The sequence below is a fragment of the Rhipicephalus sanguineus genome, chromosome 3 (genome assembly GCF_013339695.2).
Source record: "Rhipicephalus sanguineus isolate Rsan-2018 chromosome 3, BIME_Rsan_1.4, whole genome shotgun sequence".
Classification (NCBI taxonomy): domain Eukaryota; kingdom Metazoa; phylum Arthropoda; class Arachnida; order Ixodida; family Ixodidae; genus Rhipicephalus; species Rhipicephalus sanguineus.
In genome coordinates, this window is record NC_051178.1 from 34,222,800 (window position 1) to 34,235,341 (window position 12,542).

The following is a 12,542-nucleotide window of genomic DNA, read 5'->3' on the forward strand; positions in this document are numbered from 1 at the left end:
ACGAGATGGCGACAAGGGTCGGTACCTGCAGTCACTGCAGTTAAGCCCACTCACCCTCACAGTGCCAGTTCTCTCATTCGCAGTGCTTCACGTGCGGAAAAACTGGGCACCTTTCACGGGTGTGCCGAGCCGGAAGGATGAACAGCGGACAGCAGCAGCAGCCTGGATCAAGCCCAGGTTCCACACAAGCCCACGGCCCAGGTAGGTGTCACAAGTGGCGGTGCAGCAGCAGGTTCTGGTTCCTCCGCGGTCAGGCTCCATGTCATGGCTGAGGCAGACCGGCTTTGCTCCATCATCGGTGCCATCGTATATGCTAACCGTCGAAGTGTGCGAGCGCCCCATTCCATGGAACTGGACACGGGGGCCAGTGTGTCAGTCATGGCCGGGAAACTGTTCAAACGGAGCTTCCCCGGAGTGTCCGTCGAGGCTTCAGGCGTCATGCTACATAGCTACTCTGGAAAGCTTTCGCAGGTCCAGGGTCAAGCCCAGGTCAGTGTTCATTTTGGCAACAGGGAAGCAACCCTTCCCCTTTATTACTCCGTGCTGGCAAAAGCAGGCGCATTGTCGGAGGCTATGACGTCCGGCAACTTCTGAACGGCGAAGACCTGCTGAGCGCTGTAATGGCCGTGCCTGCTGATGGAGTGGTAACAGGTAGAACCTCCACCCACTTCGAAAACGCGTCTACCACCACCTGGAAGTAGTGGCCTTTGGAGGGCCCACATGAAGGTGGGTCCAGGGCCTCTGTGGGAATGGCCAAGGGGTGATCTCCACCTGACGCAAGGCCCACTGATGTTCCTGGCAGACTTCGCAGCTCCGCACCATGTGAGCGATGTCCTGGTCCAAGCCAGGCCACCAAACGTGGGAATGGGCCACCATCTTGGTCTTTTCCATGCCTGGATGTCCCGTGTGCAGCAACTGCAATACTGGATCGGAGGTTTTGTGGGATCACCACCCTGGAACCCCAAAGTAGGCAGCTCTGCTCCAGACTCAGCTCAGTGGCCTTGTGGCTGTAGGACTGCTGCACCAACTCCTCCCCTCGGGGTACTGCCTTCACCATCTGGGACAGGAATGGGTCCCGACTGGTCACCTGCGATACCGCACACCAGGAGGGTATCTCCAGGTGCGCGTGCTCCCGCATGAACACCTCAGCTGGCTCTGGAACAGCAGCAGGCACTTCCGGCAGGGGCAACTGGCTCAGGGCATCAGCAGGTCCCAGGTCTTTTCCCGGACGGTAGACCAACTGGTAGCTGTAGGCCGCAAGCTTCAAGGCCCAGCGTACCACTCAAGACGATGCCTGTGCATGGGGACCGCCTCGTCAGGCCCCAGGAGCCCCAGCACTGGGGCCTTGGTGATTAGCTCCTTACTGTTCTGGAAGGCCACATCCTGCTCCTTCTTCCACGCCCAGTGCTGACCATCTCGAAGCAGAGTATGCAGCGGCTGTAGGTGCGCCAAGAGGTTTGGCAGGAACCTCCTGTAGAAGTTGACGAGACCAAGGTAGCTCTGAAGCTCTTTCTTGTTTCAGGGCTTCGAAACCTTCAGAACAGCCTCAGCTTTGTGTGTGTGTGTGGGGGGGGGGGGGGGGGGGGCGAGTAAGGCTGGCCTGGGAGATGACATGTCCTAGGTACTCAACACTGGGAACCAGGAACACGCACTTTTCCCACTTGAGTTTGAGACCAGCATTCTGAAGTCGTGCCAGAACATTGCACAGATTCTGCATGTGGTCTCTGTCGTTGATACCGGTAACCAGGATGTCGTTCAAGTACACTGCCACGTGCGTCATGCCCCTGAAGAGGTTGTCCATCTCCCTCTGAATGATGGCTGGTGCCGGTAAACGCGTGTACTGGAAGAGCTCCATAGTTGTCGATATCGTGACATACTTCCGTGAGGCCTCCTGGAGCACCAGCTGCTGGTAAGCATCTCTGAGGTTGAGCTTTGTGACCTTCAGTTCACCGGACAAGGCTGACCAGAGATCTTCGATCCGAGGCAGGGGTACTTTTTGCCGGTAGCGATGGGGTTGATAGTAACCTTGAAATCCCTGCAGATCCTGACACTACAGTCTCGCTTGGGAACTGGAACAATGGGAACGGCCCAATCAGAAGTCTTGACTGGCACCAGGATGCCCTCTTGCTGTAACCGTTGCAGCTCCTGGATGACCCTGTCCTTCAGGGCAAACAGCAGTAGATGAGGCTTGAAAAAATGAGGCCGGACTTCCTTATGTACATATATGCCAGCCGTCGTGCCAGGAAATGTGCCTACCCCCAGCTGGAACAGGGACTGAAAATCTGTTAGAAGGTTTGGGATGTCTTTCATGACATTCAGGGTCGCTTTCTGGTATCCCTCCAACACTACTCGCGCCCCCATCTTTTACTCGCAGGCTGCGTAGGCCAAAGGATGGACAAAGTAATGCAGCAAGAGTGGCAGCAATACGGGAACACATTCCAAAGTTATTCTGCCTAGAACATTCAAAATACTAGAAAAAAGATGTCTACCCTCAACTCAATTTTAATGGGGTCACATGACTACATTTCACTCGCCACTGACACTGCAAGGTGCCACCAATGGAATGAGCTGAAAGGTCCTACGTAGGGGAAGCTTCTACACCATTGTTGCCATCCAGCACAGCAATCACGCCGTTGCCATAACAAACAATGTGGTGCCACAGTACCCACACTCCGAGAAAAGGGGTGACAATGGGTCAAGACTTTCACCCCTTGAATGCCATAACAAAAAAATTGGCCGCATATCTGCATGCTACGCTGCAAATGCCCCCGAAAACGATGGACGAGCGCTGCGTTAGAGTTACGCTGCGTGAAATATGGGCGCCATCTGGCGAACGTCGGGAAACGTGAGCTTGTGCAGAGGGTTTCCTTCCTCCGTGGCAGGGGGCGTCCGTCGCCATCATAGCGTGGCATTTTCAGCGAACTGCCACATTTTCAGCACAGCTTAAGAAACTAGGGTCTTTAGAATTACGTATCTATGTATTTTCTGGTAAAGGAACACACCACCTAATACGTACTTACGTAGTGATGTTGCACCTCAGATATGCGTAATGTTTGCTTTTTGATCGACAATGTACACAAGTATGAACCAACACCAGTTCAATATGGCTGGCCCTTGGGCAAGTGGTTCAACTTTCAGGTGACAGACAAACAGAAAGACAGACATAGACAGACCAAAATTTCTGCGTTTAAGTTCCCCAAGAAAGACTATCGTCTTTAAAAGACGCTGCTCAGGGGGGTACACAGGCAAGAAGAAAAACTTAGGTGCAATGACAAACCTCGTGTGCGCATTTTTCTATGCTCGAAGGCCACAGGCTGAAAAGCAGGCAGTGCCCCTACCATGTTTTCAAGCTATTTTTGTGACACGGTTTATTGACGCGTCTTCAGGGAATGTCAACAGACGTCAAGAGTAGAGAGCGGCGGGCGTCAAGCAGCCAAAAATCTGGGCAAGCGCGAGCTGGTGTCCCCTGCTACTATTGACATTGCGGCTTGCTTGCTCGTGTGCTTTGTCGTCGTCCTCTGTTCACTACATTTTCTTTTTGTTACGACACTATCTGTTTGCGTTAGCATAAAAAGTACAGCAAACGAAGATTCCTCCAACTCCAAGGCAGATATGCTTACGTGAGAGAAGGAAGCGAGAGAAGCCTTTTATTTGAACATCCGAACCACACTAGCAAAATGCCAAATAGCAGCCAGCGCCTTTATTGTGTTTTGTAGCAGTTTTTGTTGTCGTTGTTGTTGCAACGGTGTCTATTTGTCGTTGAATGGAAAAGTACACAAAAGGAAACCCGATAATAACCTTTTTTTGGGTGCACTGTCTCGATCGCTTCTAACATCACATTTATCCAATCAAAGGCCTGCATTCTTCTCCGTCACTCCCGCCTGCAATGGTTATGGCGAGCGTCATTATGCATTGATGCAATCGGTAGCGATTTAATTGCGTGATCAAAATAATAAATCTGTTGATATCGGCGCTTTTGACCTATGCTAAAATTATCCCCAGACATCAGGCTATACAAGCAACAAATAAAAAAATGGGTGCTTCAAAGGTGTTTGAGGGCCCCTTTTAAGGACTAAGATTAACTGGAATAGGTGTTTATTGATAAGAACTGCATCATTTATTGTTGATTTGTTTAGAGGTAATTTTGTATCATGTTCATATATCTGCATATCTTTTGGATGAGTGCTGTTAGCTTTGTTTAGAATTTTCATGTGTGATAAAATCATGTGTGCTGTGCCGTCCTGTGCCTTTCGAGTCATCTCGTGAGCCCACAAGATCCGTGACACTGCCATTCTCAACTGCACAGTTTGATCCATCGACAATATATATTGGCCGAATATGCTGGCGTGTGCAGTTACGGTGGCTGAGTCAGAGCTGCAGTGGGCAGCATTCACGGTGATTTCTGAACATTTTTGTTAGCGTTCTTCATGATATAGTTTTTAATTTTTTGTGGTGCGTCAGTTTACCACAAATATACATATGTAATGTACCAGTGTAGGTGGTGCTGCTTGAAGAATGGCAGCTGGGACAGTGGAATTCTATTAGCTTGGTGCTTTTGCAAGCTTTGACTACAAATCTAATAAAATTTGTTGCTGGGTTAGTTGGTGCATAGTCAAAATATAAGACGGTGGCGCAAAATGGGACAAGGACGAAACAGGAAGGAGAGACGTATGCAAGCGCGCTTGTATACGTCTCTTCTTCCTGTTTCGTCCTTGCCCCTATTTGCGCCACCGCCTTATATTTTGACTACAAATATTGGTTGGGAGCTAATTATGAGCGACATTACCGAAAAAAAAAAGTCCACCTATTTTGCATAAATAAGGTTGTCTAAAAACTTGATCAAAATAAAACCTAAAAATTCAAAAATAAAGTTTAGTTAATTTCAAGATGGTCACTCTAGTTGTGGGGAAACTGCATTCATATTCACAAAATGCTTGGTGGCCAGCTTAGTGCTATGGTTCCGCTTGTTTATTAATTAAAGACCTATTTCACCTTGTTTGTGTGCTGAGCAGGCTAATGCGAAATCTAGCAACCGCTATATATCACCTCTGACATGTTGCCACAGAGGTCAGTCCAGTAACAAGGGCAAAAATGCTCAAAAGTCCACAAAATTAAGAAGGCTGAAATGAGGGAATGCACTGGCCTAATTATAGCACTAGCTGCACAAAAATAAAGCCTTCACAAACAGAAAAACAAATTGCTTGTCATTACCAGAACAACAGCGACTTGAGTCATTTCATTTAACCATGATCATGCATGCCTCCATTGCAAGCACTACAAATCAGCAGCATGGACAACATCAATGTACATAGAAAGCAAATGCAACCATCTTCTGAACTAAAAAAATGCACTGGCACCTGTTAAATAGGAAACAGTATGCACTGCAAGCCCCCCTCTTACGGTATTAATACTGAGCCATTTGATCACACTTCTAATTGGCAATGTAGCTTCTCTATACAATCACTGCAGTCAACAGCATCAAAAACAGCTGTTTGAGCAAACCATCACTTTAAAATGTGCCCACTTTCAGTGTTTACACCCTATGGCTTTGTGTATTCTGATATACAAGGTAACTTCACACTCACCACCCCGATATGCCACCTATTGTGAGCTGCTTTGCAGGGGAAGCCTTTGTAGCATCCTTGAAGAAGCTCATAGGCCAAGACTCTCCTCTGGAACCTGCGAGTTCAATTTCCATCAAGACCTTTCCACCGATGCAGTCGAATAGAGAGATACAGTCAAACCCACATGTTCCAAGTGCCACGAAAATTCCACTGTTATAAATGATATGTAACCAACAGGTTGCATGAAAAAGAAGACCAAAAGAGGCTGTTATGAGAAAGCTATTGGACTGGGTGGGATATGCCAATGCACATCAGTAATAAGGATGACACAGAATGATAGACAAACTTGAGTACATTCCATAAAATGCGAGAAAGTTGCCGCGACAATCTATCAGCGTGGGAAATAGTGAAATGCTGGATTGAGATTGCCGTAAATGTCTCGCCACGTGCTTTTCACTGGCTTGCTCAAGAAAACTCCTCGTTTTACGTGAAGCTTGCCTACAAGGATGTCCAAGGTGCCTCAAGTAGTGCAGCAAAAGGTCCCTCACAAAAACAGACCTATAGACGCAGCCTGCCCTCATCACTGCTGTCATCGCTGTGTCCTCAAGCATTCTCTTCAACTGTGGACCAAAGCTGAGACACCACATCGTATGCTCGCAGGCTTCATATGAGTCACTGCTGCAGTACAAAAAGCACATAATCACGTTTTGTACTTTGTAATCTGGTTGCTCGCTGCTTGACAGCGTGGCTATGTCCATTAACGAGACTAACTCGTTCAGGAGATGGCAACAGTGTATTACCTTAAAACTGGCAATAATAATAATAATAATAATAATAATAATAATAACAATAATGATAATGTTTAGTTTGTCATGTGTACATAATCCATGTTACATGCCCCGAGATGAGGCAAAAGAAAACAGATATACCTGTTTCCTGACTAGACCGACACCCCGGTTCATGAGAAAAACAGGACAGCAGTGAAGTCGGCAAGAAAACATTGAAAACAGCACAATTCAAATACATCAATGTAAAGAAATCATGAATGACCCATACGATTTCAAGCAAACTTTAGTAGAAGTAAGAAAATTATAAATAGATTTAGAAACTGAAGAGATAAATACTTCAATTAAAATTCAAGTGACACTAACAATGTGCAGAAGTTTACATCTGAAATGCAGTGAAATACAATTAAGCAAACAGAAGCAGGCAGATTATGCCAGCATCCATGGCTGCAAACCTCCTGTTGTGTTCAGCCGTAGAAAAAGAAACTCGCACTGGAGATGGAAAACATAAAACTACGCCTACATACATGACACAAGAAGAAAGAAGTGGACGGGACCAGCGCAGACTAGCACCTCTTTCCCACAACAGCGAAGCGCATGTGGGAAAGAGGTGTCTTTGCGCATCTGCACGATGCGCAAAGAGCAAGAACACGAACGCATTCGAAACGGAGGTAGATTAGTTTCGCATCTCACTGCGATTCACAGTAAAAATTTTTAAAAAAGTGCACACATTCCGTTTGAGTGTTTTATTATTGCTCTCAAGTTTTATTTATCTATTCAAGCAACAAATTACACAAACTACACGTTGTGTCAAATAATTATCGCAGTGTCACGTGCTACCGTTGGCGACGTCAGAGCACAGTCGTCTACGTAGAGGACAGACATCAGAGCACTACCGTCTATGTAGGGCCATTCCATCGTGTACATCATCCCCTCATTCTTCGGACGCGCCTGCGAGAAGGGCAAGCAGCATTCAGCTCGAAATTTGATCCATTTCCGCGGCGAGTAGCGTTGCAAATTTTGGCAGACGTGATTGTGAATTCTCAGTGTATGCATTGCGCTTGTCAGCTCAAAATTGTCAAACCTGGTGAGGGGCCCATTAAAAGTAGCGATGATAGGCTAGTGAGGGCGAGGATAGCCCTGAACCTGAGAAGAACACGAGCAATATGAACAACTAAGAATGGGCCAACTTAGATGAAGCTAGGGTGAAATCCAAGAAATTCAAGACTGCTCTTGAGAACAAAAAACTTCGGAGGACACTTGAGCTTCGCTTTCAAGACCAGAATGCGATAGCGTAGACGTGCCCCTTGCGCATCGCCTTCTCAACTGCTAGCCTGGTTTCGGCTCTCGGTGGATGCCTTAAGGCGCCGCAAGGAAACGAACAACTGTGAGTGCTGCACTGACTGTTTAAAACTATCCTAGAATGCCTACTGCAAGCACAGTCACAGAGTGCCCACTACATTCTTCCTTTTGCGAAGTAGCGAAGGGCCCACTACGCGTCTGTAAGGCAACACGCAAACCTACGCAGATACTCACTTTGTAGAAGCTTTTGCTGCTGATGGTGATCAAATATGTCTGAGTGCTTTGTAGTGGGTGGGCCTTTAAAACACCCACTCGTTGTGCAATTAACATGTTTTGATGCCGGGCACGATTCTACGCTTCTGCCACGCAATATTACATGCGTTAAGGAGACTCTTCCCACTACATAACATACATACAGTTTTTTTGGGTTTTAAATGCGAATGCATTTCTTAGTCGGGTTATGTAAGGCATCCGGCGTTGTCCACATGCCTCTCCGCTCTCACTCCCTCTCCCATTGCAACAGCTGCGGGCGCGCGCGCTTATCCTCGCCCCTAGCAACCGGAGCAGGTGGTGCGGGCAGAGTAGCGGAGAGTGAGTGGAGAGGAGGAGCGCGCTCTGGCGTGTGAGGGCGCTCGCATCGTGGGAGCTCGGCGGAGCTCCCGCGTGTGTGGAGAGAGTGTAGGAGAGGGTAGGTGCAGTGCTTCGCCGCTCCTTCTCTCGCCGTTCGCTCTCTCTCCTCCCTGTGCCACCGCATCAATGCAGTGCGTTTGAAACACGTTTGTAGCATCTGTGCTGCCTTGGCACAGCCTGAAAACAGTGCGTTCTAAACGCGTTTGTGCTGCATTGAAGGCGGTGGCAACATCCCTGAGGTGATTACGAACGCACGTAGGAAGCGTTCGTTGAAAGAGGCGCTCGAAAGGGAGATACTTGAGCGCGTGTCGATGTGTCCAGCTTTACGCCATTAAAATTACTACGCCGTGTACTCTCGGCGCAAGAAATGCATTCGCATTTTCTCACGATTCCCTTCGGGGAGGTGGGGGCATTTTTTTTTCAAAGCAGTTTCAAGCAATGCCGTGGCTCAGTGGTAGAACACCCACTTGCCACACAGGAGGCCTGGGTTCAATTCCCACTCGAACCGAAGTTTTTTAAATTTATTTATTTGCATCTACAGTGGAACCTTGTTTATACGTCCGCCGGTTTTGCGATGACTCGCATTTTACAGCAAATCGGTTTGGTCTTGGCAAAACCCCATAGCAATAATGTATTAAAAACCTCCAGGTTCGGTCCCTGTCTTTTCATAGACTTCTCCACTTTATGACAATTACTACAAATAATGTCCCCTATACTTTCCTTGGCTTGAATGTCTGCTCGTTCTCATTGAAGCATCTAACAAAGAAAAAACGAGCCCTTAAATTCCCCCTTCTTTCGTTCGTTCATAGAAAGGGTCTCGTTCTGGCAGACTTGATGCTTTCAGGTAGTGTGCGAGAGAGTATTGGTCAGCTGCTCACTCCTCAAAAATTCAAGTGCTATGTGATGCCAGCAGACAAAAAAAAAATAGCGTTGCACATTTGCCGTCATGGCTACGAGTGGCGCTGGCTAACACTACCACGTTAGTCGAAGGTTGCAGATTCGGTCCCTGCTGGCGGCAAGCCCTCTTTTTGTCGACTTTAATTTCTTCACTTTATAACATAATCACTACAAATAATGCCCCCTATACTCTCCTTCGGTTGATTGTCTGTTGCTTCTCATTGAAGTACAGCTACCCTCCTGACGAGCCCAGCAGGCTGAGGACGAAGAAGTCGAGTCCTGGTGTGGCCACGCGAAAGAAAGAATGGTCAAGTATGGTGAAATTGTCATGCATTACCATAGGGCAAGATTGAAGTACCCACCCCCTGACAAGTCGCTAAATAAGCACCAGTCGACAACATAGCGATTATTACATACACGAACATTCCTACATCCACGCTGTACAGTCGCATAAACCCGGACGTTTACACACCACAATGCAAAGCTTGCGGGGTGGCTCGCGCCAACCTCGACCACCTTATCTGCGCATGTCCCGCAGTGACACACACAATCAAACACAGCAAGAACCCTAAACTTAAGACAACCACACCAGAACAGTGGGAGGCTATGCTGCTCAGCACGTGCCCGGACAACCAACTCTGGGCAGTCCAGCTGGCTGAAGACTACGCCAAGGCCCAAGGTCTGGCCGCCGCCTGAGGAAGGGGGGCTCCGGTAGGGCTAGTCTCCCAACCCCCGCCTTCCTTGACCCCAGCAAGGACACAAATAAAGTTATGTCTCTCTCTCTCTCTCGTTGAAGTACTTTGCTGGATGACAACAGGAACTTGACCTTCCGAAAAACTAGCATCGATGGCACCACTCCAGGTGAAGGGTTGATTCTTGTGGAGCAGTGCGCGCATCGGATCCACGACTCCAGCAAGGCAGGGAACAAACTTGGCATATTATTCGGCTAGGCCAAGAAACGAACGCAGACTAGCGGCGTCAGTGGGGGCAGGAGTGCTCAGAATAGAGTCCACTTTCTCTGGCAATGGTAAGATATGTTGGGCAGTGACCCCGTCGCCCAAGAAAGACAATTCTTCGACGCAAAAGGTGCACTTGTGATTTGAGCTTGAGCTTGGTGCAGTGGAGAACAGCGGCCAAATTTGTTAGGTGCTCTTGTTCGGTCTTGCCAAACACAATAATACTGTCACGTGGTAGTGATGGTGAAGAAGATGGCAGCCATAGTGGTAAAGTCACGAAACTCTTTATTGGGCGAAGCTGTGCACAGAAAACTAGCTGAAAATACAAGCAATGCGCTCTGTGCACTGACAGTAGCGATCACATTCATCATCGATAATCTGCCCATCTGTGAAGATCATCAGCTTTTTACACATGCCTTATCGAATCTTCCAGCATTATCACTGGTGCTTGCGTTCATTCTAGAATAAACTTTCGGTTACTTGTTTCCTGCATGCAATCTTGACAGAACAGTCTGAAACAATCATGAAGTTTCGAAACATTGCAGCGCAGCCTGCGACGGGTGCTGCTAACAAGTTTTTGTGGGCGAAGAAATAAGAAATAAGCATGTGTGGTAATACTGCCAATGTGAAACGCAATGCAAGGGCACCTTTTGAAGATCTGCAACATCAACAGTGATGGAAGTGACATTCTACTTTTTGAAGCAGATTTCGGAACAGCAAATGTACTGTTTTGTAGCAGCCATAAGTGTTTTCAGAGCAGAAAAAATGCTAGTTTGGACCAGCTATTAGTGTTTTAGGAGCAGATGGCAAAATATACCATACAAATATTAGAGTTAAAAGCATTGCTGAAGTGTCTCATAAATAATACCGATAACGATAAATATTTCATAATAACAAGCAATGTAAACTGCAGGAAATTAACAATTGGTTTGTCATCGAATGCACTGTGAAATGAGCTCAAACAGGTAAAGCTGAGCCCCACACTACAGACATAAGCACAGTCACATATATAACTGTCTGCAGAACAGCAGTTGACAAACAATGCGAGATCAAAGCAATCTCTATCATTTTCACACTTCCCCGAAATAGCCAGCATGTCAAGTTGAAAAAGAAAAAAAAACCAGCTAAATGAGCTATATGCTTGATATGCAAGTTCTTGTCGCGTAAATGAGATCAGAGCCATTAAAGCTGCATACTAGAATACTAGGGTGATATAATGTATACAGATTGTTTTTGGTTTCATTAGGGCTTGCGAGTTGGCCACATAGTTGATGTTCCTCGTCTTCATTTTCTCAGTGCCGTTTTGGAGCAGGTTTTGAGCAGTTACTAACAAAAATCACAGTTTGGAGCAATGTGTAGCAGCATTTCCCTTTTGGAGCAGTTTCGAGCAATTGGAGCAGCACTGCCACCACTGCTTGAACATCTTGAAAACAGCCCAAATTACGGCATGGACAAGAGGAGATTGAAGGACACACCACAGCGCTGAACTCATGAACTCGCAACTAGATTTTATTTGATACCACAAGCACACTTATATACTGACAACCCGTCACCCATGTGACCACTTCACGTATGACATCAGAAGGCAACAATTCTGAATCCTAAAATAAAAACCAACAACAAGCATAAGAATTCCAGGCACTACCATGTTCCTGTGGTCCTGGTCATTCCAAGAAAAGGTACTCGCTATCATGTAAGACGACAGAAGGAGAGCTAATGCCCTGCTCACCCCTCTTTAGAACATTAAATGCCTCAGTGATCTCTCTGGTGAACTAATAGTAGCTCAGTTTCATGAAATACAGGCATGCAGCCGCACTGCGAAACGTGTTGAGCCACCTGCGAGTAAGGATTTCCTGGCAAAGAACGCTTGTGCCCTAACAATCCAACATTAGTGCACCTCTTGTCTGTGCCGTAATTTTCAGTGTTTTCAACATGTTCAAGCCCTATTGCCAACTAGCCCAGCTGTCAATTCTTCTGCTGGAAGGCTGCAGGGGCAGATGCCAGCCGAACGCATATCTGCTTGAAAAGGAACAGTCCATTGTGAGTCACGAATGCAGTCAAGTGTCGGCTCTCAGGATACAGCAGAGCCTGGTGGTAAGCACATGGAAGATCCAGCTTGGAGAAGATAGTGGCACTGACAAGGCTGTTGAGCTCTTCCGTGTGAGGAAGCAAGAAGCTGTCAGCGATTACTGTTTTGTTAGGTTCCCAAGGATCAACACTGAGTCGAATGCCACCGTATTTCTTCCTTACCACAACAACAGGGGACCCTCATTCTGAGATATAACGCACTCCACGACATTCAGTTCCTCCAACCTACGGAGCTTTTCTGAAACTTGAGGTCGGAGTGGCAGCAGGAGGCACCAAAGTCTGATGCCGTAGGAGGCACCTCGAGTCGGATCTTGAAGTGA

At 47.2% G+C, this 12,542-nt stretch overlaps 1 protein-coding gene across 3 annotated transcripts in view; it reads right to left on the bottom strand.

Moving 5' to 3' along the window:
* The window catches only part of LOC119386541 (FUN14 domain-containing protein 1), a 49,102-nt gene that overhangs the window by 20,357 nt on the left and 16,203 nt on the right, over positions 1-12,542 (bottom strand). For all 3 annotated transcript variants that reach the window (XM_037653812.2, XM_037653813.2, XM_037653815.2), the window contains one exon: positions 5,586-5,679. In XM_037653812.2, the coding sequence (XP_037509740.1) occupies positions 5,586-5,679 (94 nt within the window). The remainder of the gene's footprint in view (positions 1-5,585; positions 5,680-12,542) is intronic.